At 41.7% G+C, this 20,717-nt stretch overlaps 1 protein-coding gene across 4 annotated transcripts; it reads right to left on the bottom strand.

Annotated features, from left to right (window-relative positions):
• Nucleotides 1-948: 948 nt before the first annotated feature.
• On the bottom strand, nt 949-20,339 carry UBXN2A (UBX domain protein 2A). Of its 4 annotated transcripts, none has more exons than XM_054197160.1 (7): nt 20,235-20,339; nt 16,966-17,019; nt 15,383-15,518; nt 13,481-13,590; nt 11,758-11,898; nt 5,613-5,777; nt 949-2,795 (listed from the first exon to the last, which is right to left on the bottom strand). In XM_054197160.1, exons 2-7 carry the CDS (start codon nt 17,004-17,006, stop codon nt 2,507-2,509), a joined length of 882 nt encoding a protein of 293 aa, XP_054053135.1. In that variant the 5' UTR covers nt 17,007-17,019; nt 20,235-20,339; the 3' UTR covers nt 949-2,506. The 4 variants fall into 4 exon arrangements, with proteins under 4 accessions (XP_054053135.1, XP_054053136.1, XP_054053137.1 ...); XM_054197161.1 differs by lacking the exon at nt 20,235-20,339 and adding an exon at nt 18,325-19,854; XM_054197162.1 differs by lacking the exon at nt 20,235-20,339 and having other exon boundaries at nt 15,425-15,518; nt 16,966-19,856.
• Between the last annotated feature and the right edge of the window lie 378 nt (nt 20,340-20,717).

The following is a 20,717-nucleotide window of genomic DNA, read 5'->3' as shown; positions in this document are numbered from 1 at the left end:
ATTATGTTAATGCACAGGCTTTACTCAAAACATTAAAGGCTTGTGAGGAAACAATGAATAACTGATAGTATTTGTGTGTTTCACAAACTCAAGCATTGATCAAGCAAGTTTTACTGTTGTTTGACCAACGCCCAACAGCTGAGTAAGAGATAGGCTGTCCAGACACTACAGGTAGCTAATCAGTCTTTACAAATTGACCGAAACCAATTAGATTTAGAAAAGCCCTGTATTCATTCTAAAGATGTTCTCCAAATCAGGAAATAAGTTATCCAGTCAGTTTTGTTGCCTTTTTTTAAAGCCACCTTCTAGTCTAACATGGGATTAGCGTAGTCAGCATCACTCTTGACTTTTTAAAGATTTGCTGTCATTTTGTAATGACGATCATGACACTTCCAAACTGCAAATACACACTCAAGCACACCAAAGCTGCAACCAGAAACAGTTGATTTCAGTAAAGCACAATATATAGCCGGACAGAATCAAGCTATCCAGTCTCTTAAAATACTGATAGCAGACGTGAATCAATGTTGAAACACTAAATACTCACTGCTCTTTTCCAAAAAACATATTTTGCCAACTAGCAAAATGGATTTACTTACCTTAAAATTTGATATCCCCCCCCTTCAATTTCAATCTTACACTAATTATTTGAGTTTCTATGTTGCAAAAGCAGGCATAGTATACTGCTACTTTGACATTTCATGCACCTTTTAGATAAAGCAATTGAGCTTACAATCAAGCACGTGTAGTTTTCCAACGTTTAGTTTTACATCAAGACAAATTCAAAAGCACTGATTAACAAAATTCATTGATCAGGAAGCTCTGCAAACTGAGGCTGGATCTGTGTCTGTAGGGGACTTCTCTCTTCAATTTTACTAATGGATTTGACTGCACATTTCTTCCTACTACTAGAGATCTGGTAGGCTTTTCATATAGTACAGGAGTCAGTGCAAGAGCAAACAGAATTTAATTGCATTATTTGCAACATAAACCTGAATAACACAGTAGCACATCAAGTTTATAGCACTGAGAACAGTTAACTGCATAGTTTTCAGATTTGCTTTCTGAATGCACTGAATAGATATTTGTGCACTTGACTTTCATTTCACTGCCCTCAAACATACCAGGAGAGATGCTGAAGCAAAAGACTTTTTCATCCCTGGGAATGAAGAAAGCGCATCCCTAGTTTGAAGTAACATGACTTTTAGATAGAATTCAAATCACTCCAATTATGTCATTTTCTGTTCAAAAAAAACCCAGGAAATCCCAAACCCATCTTTGATTTATCCACACAAAAGAACTACAACCCCCAAAATCCTCCATTTGTGCAAGTAGCACAAACTAGTCAGCACTCTTGAAGGCCCCCGGATAAGCCTTACCTAGAGACTCTAGTTCCATTCACAAACCCACATGCTGCTCAGCAAACATAGTACAAAATATTTAGTCTTTATGTTGATTTCTCATTTAGCAAAACATGAAATAGTTGGCTACACATTTTAAGTCTCAAGTACATGAACAGTAAAATAAAAGATTCAGACGGAAATGAGGCACAGAGGAGGAAGAAACCTCAGTTTTCAAATAATGATTTTCAGCATCTTTGAAACCTGGCCACATGCAATTAGCATCTCAATCAGCTGGCCAGTTCAGGACAGAGGCAGATACATAGTACAAAAACAACTGTGTCCCTCTAAGCCACTATTCCTGTATGGTAATCTCCAGAAAAGCTGAAGTTTTTGTGTGACAAGGCTAAAAGTGGATTTTTATCCTAATAAGCTAGGTAGTTGAACATCACCCTATCTGCAAGACATCCGTAGCAGCACAAGAGAGGCAGAAAACGCTTCAACCATTGGTAATAGCAATTCCTTCAGAGCTTATTTTGAGGCACTTCGTATGCGGTATGCACCAGACTACCTCATTTCTGTCTTCTCACACATGCACCTACCACCATGTGAAGACTTGATAGAACATTATACTGCAGATCTTATGATAAAAGTTAAATCCTGAAGATACTGATACTGAAGATTTTCAAGTTAGTTAAGAGTTCAAATGTGAACTTCCCTGCAGCACCTGTTGCCTAAAAGTAACTGTGAGAAGAATGCAAACTGCAGCAGCTTACACCGAAATGTAAGTGAAACCAACCAGTTCAGTTTCACTTTAGTCCAAAGTGCAAAAATAAATACTATTGTTCCTTAAAAGGTGCTATCAGTAGTAATTAAGTCTCAGAGAACTGTTCTGCCTAAATACACTCATTAAAGAACTAAGAAGCTTTCTACCTAAGGAAATTCTAAGGATGACCTGTAGTACAGTTACCTCTGCTACATTGTATAGCCAGGCTCTGGCCACCCAATTTAGTGGAAAATACTTCTGTTACAGCAGATGATAGCACAGCACACATTTTGCTCTCTAAGAGCACAGTACGTGAGGATGAGAGTGCATCCAGATATCGCTGGTTACATTTTTGGTTTTGTCTAGTTCCACCTGTAGGTAGTTTTTGGCCAGTTAAAAGTTAATTTGATCTTGTACTTTTGATAGCATTTTTTTGCTCATTCTTGAGCTGTCCATTAGGTGTAGCAGCAGTTTTATAGTCACTGTCAGGTGCTTTTATCACTAAGAGTCTGAAAGGCTCAGTTGTTTTCCGAAGTCTTTGAACAACAACAGCATTTTGCAACTTGGCTTCCTCTAGCGTGAGCGTCTCATCTCGCAGCTCTCGAAACGGCAACGAAGTAGTCAGTGTGAAGGGAACACTTCCCTCTGATCCTTGATATTTTGTTATGAAGTCTCTGACGTGGCTTATTCTGAGAGGAAAAAAGAAAACTCGGCGTTAGAGCACTCCAATCCCGACACAGACCATATGCACAACACACATAGGCACCACAAGAGGAGAATGAGCTCCTGACTGACTTCACATAATAGCTGATGGCATAGAAATGGAGGAATATGATGGGGTGGTATCCTGAAGTGCCTGATCCACTGGGGAGGCAAGGACCAAGGTTTGCATGCTCTGAGGGTAGTCCCAACAGAAAAAACTATGAGCATCTTACTCTGAGCACTCGAATGCTTTGCTATGGCTCAGATGGTAGTTATACAAGCACACCATTTCTTAACCAGCTGGTGGAGCTCTTACCTGAGGTTTCTGTAGCCAAGAGCTAGTATAAAGATGCCTCCGGTGTGTGGTACATGTAGCAGAACCATAATAATAGTAAAGAAAAAGAGTTTGCAGAAGTTGTCTGGATAGCTTATGAGTTAACTAGGCCTAAATATAGTCTCCTTCTGCCAAAGCAGGTGCAGCAGTGAATTCATTACAGATTCAAGCTGCCTGTTAAGGCGTGAAGAACCTTGCAACAAGTGAGCAAGACAGAGGTTTTGTTGTGGAAGAATATGGATTGACCAATTTCATTAGAAAATGAAGATGACAGGATACGTCTATACCAGTAAAATAAACACAGTGACAATGCCCATTCTCTGATGCTGAGACCAACTGGTAGAGTCTGGCTACTGGCAAATTATTAAACTCATCTTTCCTCTCCCCCATGCACAGGGTAGCCCATGGGGTTTACTGTCTCCTGGGAATGGTCCATGACCTGAGCTAACATCTGAACTGAACCTAGATACCGTTTGAGAAAGTGCTGGTTGGCTTGGGGGAAAGCCATCCTAACAGTTTAGCAGCATAGATGACCAAGTTTTCATGCCTTGGCCATACTTACTAGGTCAGATATAGCCAGCCTCTAATTCCTGTGCATGCAGGCCTCAATTAAGAGACAGCACTTGGTCTTACAAGCCTAAAATTTTTGGTTGGACATTTATAAGTGTCTACATGCATTATATCAGAGCTCATTGGGTTCCAAGAGCAACTCAGGTAATTAGCCACCAGCTATCTGCTTTAGGATGTAGCAGGTCCCTTTCAAGGCTCCATACCCAGTGCTCCAGGGTCACACCAACTTAGCAACTGCTCAAGAAGGGACACAATTCAAGACATAGCTGCGTGTGCTATTTTCCTACAGCACTGCTCTGCTAGTCGCTTCACTCATATCTCCTCCATTCCCCACACTGCAGTATTACCATGTTACCTCCACTTCTGCGCCAATGCTGTAACTTCGATCTTGCATCAGTGATCAAGTCATATCTAAAGTAGTAGTTACAGTGGCACATACATGTTCTGGCTGCAAAAGGGTAATCAATTTACCCAGGCACTGCAATATATATGCTACAGGTTATTTAGCTATAGTTTAATTAACACATAGTTGACTGTTTTCTGCTTCTCCACTGAAAGGAGTGCTATCCATGCAATCATGATGCTTAAGCATATGTATTCTAAAAGGATTTCCCCCTATTTCTTATTAGGTCATACACAAATACTGCATACAGCACAAACATGCTGGTCTTGTGGCAAGAAGATATGTTATGATGGAATGTTTGTTGCAAACTACTTCAAAAAGAGCATCACATCAGTGATGCTGCTGTTCCGCTTATCTCACCTTTTTTTTTTCCCCTCCAAAAGCACTTAACAGCTGTTCAAACTGCTATTTACAGTGATGACAAAAAGCTACTAAATACACTTAAATGTGTGAAACCTGGAATAATTAAGATATTAAGTCCTCCAATGAAGTATTTATAATTAAAATAGCAATTGATCCTTCTGCAGGACTTTGCAACAGTGTTTCAGTTCATACCTCACACCACTAACAGTAATAAATCCGTACAAGTTAAAGTTACAATCATCAACCTTCAATTGCTGAGCTTTTCTTCTGACCAGCCACAAAAACATACACTGTTTATTTTGACTGCAGCCTGGGTTGCATTAAATCTATGATCACTTCAAATTGCTTCAGAGAAGCACAGGCAACATACCCCTTTCCATATGATGTGACTGTATAGTACTGGAGTAATTTCTCAAATTACAAATTTGAGAAAGGCCTTGAAAGACAGTAGTTCTACAATTTAATGTTACACAGTTAATCCTACTTTCTCAAAGCTCCTGCATACATATGTTGTGCTAACACCTTCTGACGTTATCCCCATTTATAAGCCTCTTTGAGAGCCATAAATGTTACCAATTAAGAATTAAAGACATTGAGTGCATTCTATTCTGTCCATGTTGACATGCAGGTGATGAGCCTCCCCTGCCTGGTGCATTGACTCTGGCCCTCCCTAGAGGTTTCTCTGGCTCAACTCTAAGCCACATCCTCCAGCTCCCAGCTGGGGTGCTGTCTATGCCCAATGACTAGCAGGCTTTTTACCAAGCAATTTTCTCCAGATGCAGTGATTTTGTGAGAGATCTGTCATCTTAAAAGCTGTGTCCTCTAGTAATGAGCAATACATACACCTTAACTTCCACTAACCTACAAAGAACTCCTACAGTTTCCTCAGATTTCCATTTATGCTCAGTTATGTGCTGACTATTAACATCAGTTCACCTTCCTCTTAAGGTCCTCTCTTATAAGCTAAAGCATTTCTCAAAATTTGAAAGGAGGTTTTCCAGACACAGCTGAACAGCCAATGTAAGTGAACTGAGGGGGCAGATTATTCACAGAAATTAAAAGACTTATCATGCATACAGGCATCATACAAATAGTTCAGATGCAAATACATGACAGTGCTAAAATAAATCTTACCTGTGAGAAACATTGAACTTCTGAATTATCCTTTCCCCATCAGCTAACCAGATCTGGATGTTAGTGATAGGCTCCAACTCATTTAAGGGTACTAAAGGCAGGCGTCTCTTGTTGTCAGGTCTTTGATGATCATCTCTTACTTTAGAGATTATCCTTGGAGTAGCACTGAAAAGAAAAGCCATACGAGGTTACGCCTTCTGTGTACAGATGTAAGCTTGAACCTCCCCCACCAGACCTCTGCTTCTGGAGCTCTCTGCCCTGTTATCAGGGTACAATGATGACTTCTTTTTTCAACAAATATAGGAATGCTGACATAACCATCAGCTTTTTTTTTTTTTTTAACTGTATGCCAATACTTTCTCTTGAAGACTTCAACATGCTCAAGAATTTCACTTTACTCACGTTAAACATTTTTACAAGACAGAAAGGAACTTAATATCAAAAGGTTAAATATGAATATACAAGCTATGAAACAGTCTGAAGATCCTTTGTGCATTTTTTGTACTAATCACACAGGTGAAACTTTAAGGGCTTTGAGTATTGAATTTGCATACTCAATGTTAATTTTCACCATAATGTGATTACAGTAATTCAATTTAACTGAATGTTGTTAGCCTTGATTTAGACCCCAGCGTCACCTATTTCAGCTTAGAAGCGTTACTCATCTATCAGAGAAATTGACTTAATGTGAAAATCCAGGCTGATGCATACAGCACTTGGATTTTAGTTTTTTTTTTTCCTAAGGCACTTTTGACAGCTGACCCTACCATAAGGGCAAAGACCCATAGAATGACTTGACAGAATACACGGATCTCAGTCCAAGTGCGTAGTCTTAAAAAAAAAAAATTACTGGCAAAAATTTTTATTCTGAAGAAACATCTAGAGCTTAGTGCTTCTTTCAGGGCTAAGCTTGTTCAGCATGTACTGTTTAAGTCACCATAAGGCCTGATCCAATGGGCACATCCTCAGCTCATGTGAGTAGAACCAGACGTTTGCTTGCAAAACAATACCAGTGATTTAAGGAGTTACCACTTCTTCTCTGAGCTCAGCCGCGGTCACTGACTACATGAACACTTCACAGTGACTTGTGGAAAAGCTTTCTCTTTGCACAGAAAATTGATGAGTTACTGTTTCTTGAGAGAAAAGTTGGGAACCAATAGCCATAGAATTAACAGTCTTAACAATGCTACACCTGCTTCAGAGACAAATCCCATCCTTGCATTCTTATGTTCTTGTACCTGTCTTAGTTTAATGATAAAGCAGAAAAGTCACAGCCAATTTATTACTAAAACAAAGGTGGCTTCTGACTTAATATATTTAGGCTAATAAAGTTAGAGTCTTGGGCTCAAGTCCTTCTCAGTCTGAGGTATTTCAAAAACTCTTATCACCCACTGCCTAGTTAAGTGCCCTAACTTCTATGTTATCAGCCAGTAGAGGCACTTTTTTTATTTCTTCCATTGAAACTCTGCAAAAAGAATGAGAATCAAGGAATCTCATACCCAAGTGAGTGATAAGAGATGTTCACTGCAGCTGGAGGCAGATGAGAGGCACAGAATCGCATTACATAGACATCAGCTGGGGCACAAGAACTTGGCACCAACAGATTCCAAGAGGCACATGTGTGAAATACTCTGGTACTCCAAGTACAGATGACTTACTGTCCCCCACCTGCCTCTATTGATTTACTTCTCACACCCAGCTTCTGTTCATGCTTGATCTCAATACAAAATAAACCCTAACTGCCCCCTAGATCTGGAAAAAAAGCTTGAGCACCAGCAAGATAGTGTTAAACAGTCTCGGGAGCAGAGCTAAAAAAAAAAGTTCAAGTCATACTTCAGTCCAGCAATGATCAGCTTTCACTGTCTACTTGATCAGTGCTGTTCAGTTCCAGGATCAGATACTGAAGTACAAGCACTCATGTGTGAGCTAGCTGTCTCCAGTACAGCAGAGGCTGGAGAGGTAGTCAACCGTGCAGGTGTCAGGCGCCTGGTTCAGCCTGGGCTGAACTACCTTTTAGCCCATCAGTCACAGTTGTAGTTCAGACAACTGTCTCAAATGGATACAGATTTTGGTGTCATTCTCAAACCAACTTCCCTCACGGTCACACCTCAGAATTTCTGGTAGGCACTGCAGCTGATTCTTTCAATAGCAAGTATGTGTGAAACTGAAGCCAACGTGGTAAGCTAAGCTGCAAGAGAAAGGTAGAAGATTTATATTGACCAAGGTTTAAACAATTTCTATACTTCATAACTTTGCTCTTGCAGAACTGAGAGATAAAGCCATCTAGTGGTGGGAGCTTTGACTAAAGCCACAAACCAGGAATCTAAGTCTCTTATTAGCCTGAGATCAAAGCATTATCACCCCTTTTAAAGGCTTATTCCTTTTATAAGATTATCAAAAGAAGATGTAAACTGAAGATCGAAGAGACCTAAGAGCCTCCTGTTAATTTTCTGAAAAGAAAAAGCCCAAGAGTTAGGTATCATGCCTTACTCTGACTAAAGGTTAAGAAGCTTGACACACAATGTTTTACCCTAATGAGGTTACAGAGCAAGCCCACTTTGCTACAAGGGATTTCAGTCAATAGTTTAATTAACATGCTTCTGAGGCAGTCTTGAAAATGCATTGATAAGCTCAATAGAAAAGTGCGGTTGCAAATCTTGTTATAGTCCCAAACTATTAAACGCAGCTGAACAGTGGTAGATAAAACAGAATATACCCATTAGTTATATAGGTTCGTAAGGTATATTGGAAAAGTCTGATAAGCCTCATTTGTTTCTCCTGTACAACAAAAGGGAGAGGATCAAGCTCATCTGAGTTATAGCAACAAACATATAATTTCTAGTTCCTCCATTTTTCCCCCAACAGAAGTTTTATTGAGACAGTCAACAGAACGATTCATAATGGCTCATCCACCACATAGTCCATCCATCTGGGAACATTGGCAGAAAATCTATGGGCTATTAAAAAAATGTTTATTTGATAAGAAGTTTAGCTAGGTCATAAGCTGGAGTAAACTGTTCAGTCATTTGCCTCTCATTTCTGATTAAGCACACAAACGCAACTGTGGAAAGGGAGTTCTAGAGTTTAAAACATAGAGGTCTCAGACAGGACTACTATTTCCCCACAAAGCTTTTCTGATGAAAGAGTAGCATACGCATGCAATGCACACTTATAACATCAGGAAGTGAGCACTAGTTTGTGAAGTAAGAGCACTTACGGCTTGTTTCCAACATCAGCAAAAATATGTACTTGTCTTTAAAGAAAGGGCTCTGATAGCACAGCACTAGCAAGAGTAGAAAAAAAATAAGCATTTTTTTCCAGTCCTTAAAGGAAAAAAAATGCCGAGCAAGTTGTAGGATGCGTCAAGCGTACAATACCAGTCAACCAAAATTCACAGAATAGCGTGTTTCCAGAACCTAACTCTCCTATTGGGAAGCAAGATCATTACTTGCTCTAGGCATGACAGAACGTGACAAGCAACTGAACAACCTACCATTTAGCACTGGTTAGCAGCAGAAACCCAGCACACTGGAGATCTTTTTGCTTTTGCTATATACAGATCTACTTGCAGATAAAATAAGGTTAAGTTCTTTACCCTCGTTTGCTCAGGATTTCAGTGCCACCAGAAGCAAGTCTTGCAGCACCTCATCTATCTCTCAAGGGACGATTTTCCCTATTGACTGTATCTACTCAAGCATGTAGCAACTGAATGGACTGTGCTACAGGAACAGATGAAACTGATAAAACAGATACTTGCTTCTCTGAGGCAGCCTGGAACCACTCATCCTTTACAATTATCAGCCTCTTACTCTGCGCATTATCTTCTTCCCCTGCCTCATCTGTTCCTACCCAGGTCACGCTTTCCCTCAGCGCAAGCCCTTTCCATTTAATCAAAACAAGCTGTTCACCTACAGTTTCACCAGTCTACTATCCCCAGTCAGCAGGTCACTAAGCAGCCCCACCTTCCTGTGCGCTCCTGGTCACTGAATATGTTTTGTTCCCTAGGCTGAAGTCTGCTCTTAAATGACAGGGATATGTGAAGCAGATAATTGGGCTGGAGTAAACAAAAGTCACAGGGATCAAATACATGAATTCCTGGCCTGCCCCTCTAGCAACAGCCTTCCAAAATACAGTACTGTTCAGTTATAAATCCAGTTTTAGCATTGGCATTTGTGGCTGACCCTCCCCAACCACAAGAGAGTCACGGAGTAAAGGAAAAATGATCACTGTAATGCAGTAAATGTCTTACTGCAATAAATGTACAGTTAAATACTTAAGAATTTTAAGAGAATGCAAAATAACCTCTTACTTCTTCAGTTCCCTTTATGGCATTGTCATACTCCCATCTTCTTACACAAAGTATTGCACATACAGCTTTAAAAGAGATTCTTTTCTCTTAAATCACAGAATAGAAGAATGACAGCCTTTCAGGTGGAAACAGTTCTGCTAATATTGAAACCTTGAACAAAGAAAGCCAACAGTATCCTGGCTGTATCAACAGCAACACAGCCAGGAGATTGTGGGAGACGATTATCCCCCAGACAGCACTCATTAGACGCACCTAAATACTGCATTCAGTTTTGGCACCCAAAATAAAAGAAAGATGTCAACAAACTGAAGCAAGTTCCATGGAGCGCCACCAAGATGGCCACAGGCTGGAGCATTCGCCCTCTGGCCCTATTCGCCCAGAGGCTGGAGGGGCTTGTTCAGCCTGTGGAAGAGACGGTGTTATGGGGGGTGGGGGGGTAAACACATAACAGCAGCCTGCCAGGAGGTGGTGGTGCAACCCCCCCTCCTGCTTCAGGCCACTCGGTACTTGGAGTGATCTCCCTCCCAACCTGGGCCACAGAACATAACATAATGGTCTAACATGAAAGAAAGAAAAGGTAGAGAGCAACAGACGAAGAACACAATAGTGTGCCTGGTCCCTATGGCTCCTACCATTTGAAGATAATAACTACAATCAATCACTCCTGACACCATATGGATCATGGCCACAGCAGGGGGAATACCAGGACCCCAAGACCTAACAAGCTCTCGAGTTGCGTAACCATCATGCAAGTCGGGGCAGACTGGAAAAGTACCTGACAAAAGTCAATTGTCTTGGATCCTATACGTAGCGATTCTAATAAAGACCTTTTGAGCTCTTCTGGATCACAGCAAGCTGTGGCCAGTAACTCCCCTGAGCTGAGACACCTCTCAGGCTGACACCTCGAGGTCAGGGCGGGACCCTTCTCAAGCCTCAACAACCGCCTGTTGAAGAATGCCAACATATCGTGAGTATCTACCCTAAATCTGAGAAAGGGAAATTTTAGCTCTAGGCTAGCCTCTCTCATCCATCTCCCACCTGTATGTTGCAAGATACACATTAGCTTTATGTACGTGGATGTTGTTCTGCCCATCTGTGCATGTGTAGGACCTAAAAGCAGCACCATTTGGCTCACTAGCATCGCCCGCTATTAAGACACTCCTGATCGGAGACCTGTATGTGTGTGTGTGCACTTATATGCTCTGTTTAGATATATATACATATATGTATTAATCTGTGATTTGTACCTTTACTCATATGTATATGTATTAATCTGGGATACCTTCTATCCCAGTGTTAGTGTCCGTTAGTGTCCGTCTTCAAATTTGTAACTAAGTCGCTGTTCAATTATTTTGCCTACTCCCTTTGCAAACCCCTAAACCGGTTAATGATTAAGTGCTGCTAAAATTCAACCTCTTAATCTACTGTACATCATTAATAAATTTTGAATAGATGCTAAATCATAACCGTGTCAAGTATTTTCATCTGCAACATAGGGTCTACAAGAGGTCATAGGAGGAGGGAACCAGGCTCTTCACGGGGGACAAAAAATAACAGACTGGATATAAGGAAAAATTTATTTCCCACGAGGACAGCCAGACCAAAGCGGGCTGCACAGCTTCCACTCCTGCAGGATTTCAAGGCCCAACTGGACAGAAGCCTGAGCAACCTCAGCTGTCCCCACAGCTGACCCTGCTTTGAGCAGGAGCTTGTATTAGAGAACTCTTTAGAGGATTAGACTGATTAGAGGTCACTTCCAACCTGAACTACGAGATCCTTTACCATAGGTATAGCTCCCTTCAGCTACTCAATTACAGATCACGTCAGACTACTCACCTTCCTAATCTGTAACCGTGTCCAGAAAAGGGATGAAACATTGGCTTTTTCGATGACAAATACACCTTATCTTTTTTATCTTCCACTTTCACATCTACCTCCTCCTTATCAAAAACTTTGCGTAGCTCAAAAGGCAGTTCCCTTAAGAAAAAAAAATACATGTCAGAAAAAGAACTACTATACTGTTTTCAGTGTAAAAATAGATTAGTACCTGTTCTATGTTTATCCTTTTAAGAATGATGCTTTAAAAAAAAAAAAAACTTCACAAGTATTTATTAAGAGTCATGTCAAGTGCATGGCATACAAAAAACTTCCAAGTTCCTGAACTGCAAATTAACTAGAAAGTGAACAATAAAAACCCCAAAAGATATAATTATGCAAGTTGTTGAATGATGTTCAAATTTACTCAGCAGTTACCACTCCAAAGCACATGACGTGTAGGAAGTTCAGTATTGCCATACATTGCTGCAAAAGTTCAATTATTTTATCCCCATAGTAAAACAAGAAGAAAAAAAAAAAAAAGACAATTGTCTTTTGAAGAGAAAGAACTGAATCTAGACACAATGTGCTTAATTGCAAATAAACACGAATCTCAGCTTTTAAAAATTAGATCGTCACTAATAGCTACACTCTTCAGTGCAGTAACATCACCTCGGTAATGCTTTATTTGCTTTAAGCAGAACACAACAATGCCTTTGTCTATGAGCTCTGATGCAGATACTGCATTTTCGGGCGGTGGGGCTCAGCTGGCACAGGGGCTGTACTAAGTGCTTCTGTACCATCAATGATTATGCAGGAACCATCTTGTAATTAGCGTCTTCACAAGCAAACAGTGGAAGAAAGGCAGCAAACTTTTGATGTATGCGCACAAAAAACGCAAAGGGCTTTAAACAGCGCAGTTAATTCTTATTACACCTAACACAGGTGACAAGCATAGAGGAGAAATATAGTGTAAAATTAGTTATTTTTGATGGGCTAGCAAAGTATGGAAAAGACAAAATATACAATGGTTCAGTAATTTCACATACTTGAAAAGGAGTTATGGAGTTATATTCTCCTCTCCATTTGTATAGGGGGAGGAAACAGACCGCAAATTAAAGGCTAAAAATTACATTGGTTTGTATGGTTAACCTGCTTTTTTAAAGCAACACTGCAAACACTAGCAGAAATCAGGATAACATGCTAATTTTTAAGAGAGGGATGAAAGTAAGATTGCTATATGCACACAAATGACTGAAATAGCAAGTTTGTACTAGGAAAAATGTCTGAAATTTAAGACTGAACAAAGTTTCTTGATGTTAAATAGAGCAACTGTGCCCATTTAAGGCTTTTCATCAACAAAAAGAAAACAAAGACCATAAAAACAGAAATTCTCAACCACTTGTGCACTGAGTTCGTTAGTCAAAGCACCATTTATCCGTAGCTCTTACTGGGCACTCTGATTTATTCTTTATTTCATTCTGCACTTGCTGTGCCCCCTACCAACACTTGCTTTTATCTATTTCATCAGCAACTGTATGACGACTGCAATTGAAAGCTACATTAAACCTGCTGATGTTAAAACAGCCATTAGCACTGCAGGAACTGAGGCAGGCAGTGGCCTACGCTCCTAGAGGGATACTGCAGTGCAGCAAAGCCAAGCAGCTATGTAAAAAATTTAGAGCATAAAATAAGCGCTATCCAGAGCACGTTAACCCAGGCTGATTAAGAACACAAAACTCACCCTTTTTTAATGGAGTCCAAGAACTGCTGGTTTGCAACATCAGTGTAGCTCCTAAGCTCACCGTCATTTACTGTAAACCCATTTTTCCAAAGTTTAATGATTACATCAACCTATAAAGTAAGAACAATTCTCATAATAACACTGACATAAAACCAGCTTGGTATACCCGCAGTACCCCATGATTATAAATCATCCACTGTATGAACTAAAAATACTGGCTCACTATAATCTGTTTCGGCCCTGTGCCAACAGGCAGAGCAACTGGAAGGGGTAAGTGACATTTTTAAGTATCTTGTGTCAATCAGGGCTAGAAATAAACCTTCGCCCAATCATTTTGTTTTCCTAGATCAAGAACACTCCTTCATTTCAGCAGGAGGAAAAAAAACAACCAGAAGAGCTGGAAGATCCCAGCCAGCTGCAACTCTTCAAGAGCTAATTTGAGAGCCCACATGCCTAGTGTTGGAACACCAGCTACCAGAATAGTCCAGCTGGGAATTTATTAGGGTAAACCCTTGTTATGATCATTCTGGAGGATTTCCTGAAAGTGAGGCATTGAGACAATGCATACAGAAGCCTTTCACTCAGGAAATGCAGCAAGTATCAGAAAATTTACTGTCAGATAGTCATACATTTATGTTACCCTGGAATTCCTGGGTATATTCAAAAGTTTGGCCTTACGGGAGTGAAAAAATAAATTCTCAGTAATTCATGAACTTTGCCAGAAAACATCTAATACTTCAACTTGTAGCCTTCACATTGCTCACTGAATCTCTTCAACATGGGTATGTTTGGGACTGCATTTTCATATTTATGCATCATGCCATTTAAGCAAGCATTTGACAATAATGTTGTCTTGAGAGACACTTGACCATGTGTGAGGTATATGAAGCACAGAAAAATGCAGAATTCATCTCAGCTGGATATTAGTTTGAACTACGCTTGGTAGCAGTTGACAATTTTCTCTCTCTTTTTTTTCCTTTTCTTTTTTTTTTTGCACAGTTCAACTTGTTAGATGATGATGATTGCTACATAAACACAAAGCACACACAAACTGCTGAATAACATTCCTTCTCTTCTGGTTAGGTAATCAGTCAAAAAGGTACATAGCACTCAAAGATTAGATTCCTTTAAAAAAAGTCCTGTGTCTCATGGCACCAATGCATATGGAAGGAGTTCTCAGCATGGGAAGGTGGCTCTACAGTGAACTGGTATGCAAGTTTAACATGGAGTAATTATTCCACACCAATGTCCCATTTCGACATTGACACAAGTACTGCCATGGAACATTATTTCAGAACTGCAATTTAAGGTATTGCTCCTGACACCCCGTTTCGCCCAGGCTCGGTCAGGAATCCATTAAAGTAATTTCCAGCAATGCCCACTCCAAATTTCTCCTTGACATCTTTGTTCTACATGGCCTTTCCTCCAGCCCCTTACCAGTCTTTGGGGAGTAACAGAAAAATATGAAAAGGACAGAATGACTGAGGTACAAACCCATACTAAACATCCCACAGCTATACAAATGAGAGCAAATGAAAAAGTTTTGGGCTGTGCCTCTGCGTAAAAAGGCTGCAACTCTTTTAAACAACTTCTTATGCAATAGTAGTCATCATTCCCTGCACCTCACGACCAGCTCACTCTCCTTGCTCATAAAGCAGAAGTGCATTAGCCAATGCCAGCGTAAGTCCTAGAACAACATTAAACCCACTATAAAATAGAAAGAGACAGAAGCATAGGCCTGGTTGACTAAGAGATGGGAGACGTTCCTACTGTTGTCCGAATTCTGTGTGCATTTATTTACAGAGGTACTGGATAAAACTGCTGGACTTCTTACATTTGTTTTCCAGAGTAGTCCTGGAGTGACATTATGTTAAACATGAGTATTTTTTCTTCACTGCCTACCTGATTCTTGACCGTAGTTGGGGGCATACATATAGCACCAACCTTCTGTGCTTCTTCAAAAAGGTTATCTACCAAGTAGTCACAGTTTTGTTCCGTACCATTCAAAATGCGATCGTTGGTTCCCGATCTACACATCCTGCAGAACAAAGACATAAGTAAAAATGATGCCTCAGAGAACACATTAGAAGGCAAGCACTTACCCTAGAAGTTCAGTACCAAGAGGCATAAAAGACATGCTTCCCTACTCCCAGCTTACTTGGGTGTTACAAAACATCAGGTCAACTTTGCGTTGTGCCTTTTCTAGAAACTTCTTACGAATCTCTAACTGCTCCTATTCAGAAGCACAAGTTAAAGAATGACAATAGAAAAGGTGAATTAATCTATATAGAAGCTTCTAAACTTGGTATCAGAGCAAGGAATGCAAGTTAGATGATTCATGCTTCTAATTCAGACCATCAAAAGTTTAACTGCATACCAATGAAAGGCCTTCCTTAAAGCATTTCCATGATGCAGGCTTGGGTGACTTCCTTTGCCATAAGTTTTAAAAAACACATACAAGAAAATTGCCCTAGGAATTATTCCCACACCCACACTTGAACCTCCCCATTCCCACCACCATCACCGAACCACCATTACTGTCTTTGAAAGTTCATTAGAGAAACTCAAGAACAAGTGACTCAACACCACTTGAGCACACTGAAGAAATACAATAGAATACTCCAACGCTGTGGAGACTGCCAGAGCATAAAAAAAGATGCATCAACCACATCTTTTTATAGAACGTTGTATATGTGACAGCTGTTTCTGTTAGATTTTCATCAATCAAAATGCAGAAATATGCAACTTGAATGAATGATTATCTTTCAGTTTAGGTTCTTTGCATAGTAAGAGGATTATGCAGCTTTTGGTAAACACTGCAGGAGTTATTCCTATTGGAGATTCAGAAAAGTCTATTTTAAGCAATTCAGAAAAAAAAAATCCCAGCTCTTGAAAAATATTCAGTTTTACATAAAACTCTGCATTGAATTCAAGAGCGGGAGCGCTTACGTGAATGATAATTACATACATTTGCATAAAAAAGAATTGTTTGCAGTGCATCTATGCAACACTAAGAGCCCCTACAGATTAACATCTTTAAACAAAAGAAGAACTCAACATTAAAGAAGAAATTTCAAAAGTGTGCTGTTCCCATTTCAGTTTTCTAATGGAACTAAAGAAACTTGAAGTGTTAATTTAGGTATTCACTATGCTTTACCTCGGAAACATAACTGGAAAACCAAACACATCCATATCAAATGTGGAGGTGAACAGTGAGTTAGCAATTTGTAAAGCTGCCTTTCTATTTTAAATAAAAATATTTATGCAGCTTCTTGCACCTAGGAAACATTCCAGGTATGTGAAAAATCTTTTACCAAAACTATACATATATGTTTTTTAAACTTCAGTACATGTGGAACAGCTGGATACAGAAGAAGAGTTTAAAATTTTAAAATTTAACATAAAGTTTGAAAAGTCACGACAAAACACACAAACAGCAATAGGAAAGGAAGAGGAAAAAGGGGGAGGAGGGAACTGGCACCTACCATTCTTTCTTTACAGTTTTGATATTGTCCATGTCTCTCATTCTGGTGTTTCACCTAATTATGAAAAGAAGATGGTTAAAAAAAACCCAACACAAAACAAAAAAAACCCAAAAAACTCCATCAGACAAAACACCCAGCACACTTGCCTCCTTTTGTGTCTGAAACACTCTTTATAGTTTTTTCCTGTGTTGATAGTACATTTAACCAGAAACATCAACCTCCCCCCCACCAAGTCTCCAGATGGTTCTTTGTTTTCCTGCAGTTTCTAATTTAATGACACATGAACCGTGCATCGGTTTCAGACGTTCAAAAGGAAGATCGCTTTTTCATAACTGTACAAAATAAATTCCACAGTAATCATCTGAATTGAAAATACATGTCCATACCTACAGTAAGCAGGGAAAAAATACCACATTCCTTTTCTGAGCAGCATGATTTAAACTCCCCTGATTTTTCAGAACACTGAGACAGCTGCAGAAAAACTGCACTGGCACTGCAGGCATTCTAATGACCTTCACCTTAACAGTCTGCATTGCTGGAAGGTGCAAGATGTGCCAGGTTCCCCTTCCTACCATACCACAACATATTGGTGCAGCATCCCAGAAACTGTGAATTTTCATTTCTGGTCTACCCTCTAGCTGGAAAGAAAATCCTGCATTTGCAAGTACTAACATACTACAGGATTAGTCTGCCGAGTCAAGAGAAATGAAGAATGCCATACTGATCTCATTACACTCACTTCTGAGGTCTCTGAAAAAAAGTTACAGAAAGCGAAAAAAAAGCCAGAGACTCACAAAAACACGCTTAAAAAATAATAAAAATCACTCTAAAATTAGACAAGCCCCCTGGAGAACAGAAATTTTAAGTTGCAACTATGTTTAAAGAGTGATTCCTGAAGACTGCTGGGTACAGGTTACACAGATGATGGGAGGTTCGGGACTAAGTCACGATATTGTGCATGGCTTTTAAATAACATCAGTTCAAGCAGTGACAGCCATCATACTTCTAGTAGTATGTAAGTAGCATGCACAGCAAGACTAAAATAAATTTTAAGTGGTTTTGACATCCAGTTTAACAAGATGGAGAGGATAAGGGGAAACAACATTCACTGCAGACTAACAAAAAACCCCTCATTCAGTTATTCAGTACTAATTCATGTTCCTCAGGAGGCTGATACTGGTATTCTTCCATCCTGAAAGTTAAATCCTTGTGAGACACGTCTGTAGAAATGTACATAAGCCTTCAGAAAACAAGTTAAAAGATTCAGTTAATACGTCTGTAACAGGTTTTAAAGTTTAGGCAGCCTTCAGTCTAACCAATGCTGTTATGCATTAGGTCACAACAGTATACTTAGCATACCTTTGACATGTCACATCAGATGCAGTATAGTCTTTTTTTTCCCCACTAATCTTCTGCTAGACCATTACACATATCAGGCAAGCCTGTGCTGGTACAGTATGACCTTATAAGCATATCTGATTGCTGTACTTGGAACTTTGTACCTACACTTGGAAAAAATGAACTTTCGGTATCGACTAAGTATAGTGAAATTAAGAGTGCTTAAAAAATACAATTTTTCAAACTTTCCCAAATTAAGTTTTAACACACTTCAGTACAAAGTAATTTTTCGTGCTTTGTGTTAATGTGCTTATCTTCTAATCTCTCACTATTCAATAGACTACTCCCAAAGCAACAAAAGCCACCTCCAGCCATCTGCTTTTGTTGATTCTGTGACTTGTCATCAGAGCTGTTAAAAAGAGACAGACACAATGAAGCAGCTCTTCAAATTAATTCTTTTGCTACATTAGGCTGGCCTCAAATGTGCATGAACAGCATTCAAAACTGGTCAGCTGTGAACTTTGCTGTTCCTTTTAAAGAACAACAGCAATTACACTTAGAAGAAATGTTTGTGTTGATGTATCAAGGTAAAGAAATCAGCTTATACAGCATATTGGTGTTTATTTTGACCAAAAAGCCATTAGGAGATAGCAATGAGACTGCACGGCAAGCACTTTAGCTCAGCAAGCCAACCCAACTAGCCCCAACAGCCTCTCCCGCCAACTTCTGACACACATCCCTAGATGTCACTTAAAAACTTAACGAGTGTTGGTACCTATTTATTTATTTATTTATTTTTGCGTCTGTGATAAAAGGTATCACAGAACTGAACTTCCACCTCCGGAAATTAAATGCGAAACACAGGAAGAAGCTGAAGCTGCCAGCAGCCCACCACTACGGCATCTGGTAGCTGTGGCGGGACACCCCTGCTCTTTCCTAGCACAGAGCGGCGTCCGCCGCCTCTCTCCATCCCCGCGACCACAGGGGACCGGCCACTGTCCCAGCCGCGGCCCTTCACCGCCAGGTCTTTGAAACAGGCAGCTTTCACCTACACAGTTACACACATATTAGTTTCAGCAGATATGTTTGTGCTCAGTATTGTTGAGCCCACGCATCCAGTTATTTTAACGCAAGGAAAACAAAACAGAAAGTACCTTTTGATGCTTTCCCGGCTCTGGCAGGCAGAAATACTCGAGCCAGCGCAGGCAGCCCCCTCCCCCGCGAGAGCCCGCCTTGCTAACTTTGGCAGAAAGTAAACTTCTCCAGTTGAAAACGGTTTACAGCAGAGCGCAGACTATCGCTACGCCACACGGAAATTATGACTGAAAACCGAACCGTACCGTCTGACAAAAACACGAGCAGCTCCAGAGAAACGGCGAGCGCGAATTAAAAGCAAGACAAGCACCAGACCTAACGGCCTCAACGCGACCGGTATGCTCAGGGGAAGACCCCAGCACAGGCGTTTCCTCTCCAGCTGCCCAGAAGGGCTGAGCATTTTGGAGAGAACCCCAACCCCCCCTCCTGGGCTGACCGCACCCGGGCCGACCCGCGCTCCCCCACACGGCCTGGGCCCTGCCCGCCCAGCCCCCGCCCTGCGCAGCAGCCCCCACCAGCCCCCCGCGGCGGCGGTAAGATATTCTGAAGTGACGATGAGACAACACCACGGTAGCAGCACAGAGGAGTAACGCCTCAGGGCGCCCAAGGAAGGGGCCGGGCCGGGTAACGACCCCCCTGCCCTGAGGGACGCCCAGCTCCAGGCGGGACGGCACCGGGGGCCGCCGGGCGGAGGCAGCGGGGAGGCTCGGCCCACCCTCCCGCCTCAAGACGGCCCCAGCGACGCCAAGTTCAAGCCCCGGTCGGTGCTGAGGGAGCGCCGGTTGCGGCGGAACGCGCTGGCCCGGCCCAGCCTCTTCCCACAGGAACTCACTCACCCGCCCGGCGCCGGCCTCCCCGCCGCGCCAACTCCCGGCTGTCCCGCGCCCCACCGCGCAGACGCGACCGCCAACGGCCGGGGCAGCCACTGCCCCCGCCCGACCCGGGCGAGGCGGGGCGGGGGCAGAGCTCCGCCCCCGCCCGCCCCAGGGGCGGGGGGGGTAGTGCGGGCAGCAGCAGCGCCGCGACGCGAGTGGGGCTCCGTGGGAAGCCGCACCCGGCTCTGTGAGAGGACACGCAGCTTCCCTGGGGACTGCCCTGCCCTGCTGGGGGTGGCAGGGCTCACGGCCCGGTGCTTCCCGTCCGAACGGGCCGGGGCCTCCTCGCAGAACTGCGGCTCCTCCTCTGAGGGTAGGGGGCAAAATGTCCGGGCAGGGGCCTGGCGCAGCGCGGCAGCCGCGGGTCGCGTCACCCACTCAAGGGGCTCGTAAACCTCTGTTTGCTAGGCCAACGCGTTTTACTGCAAAAGCAGATTTCTCCTT

Source organism: Rissa tridactyla, chromosome 3 (assembly GCF_028500815.1).
Source record: "Rissa tridactyla isolate bRisTri1 chromosome 3, bRisTri1.patW.cur.20221130, whole genome shotgun sequence".
Classification (NCBI taxonomy): Eukaryota; Metazoa; Chordata; class Aves; order Charadriiformes; family Laridae; genus Rissa; species Rissa tridactyla.
This window is presented reverse-complemented; position numbering and strand designations above follow the sequence as displayed.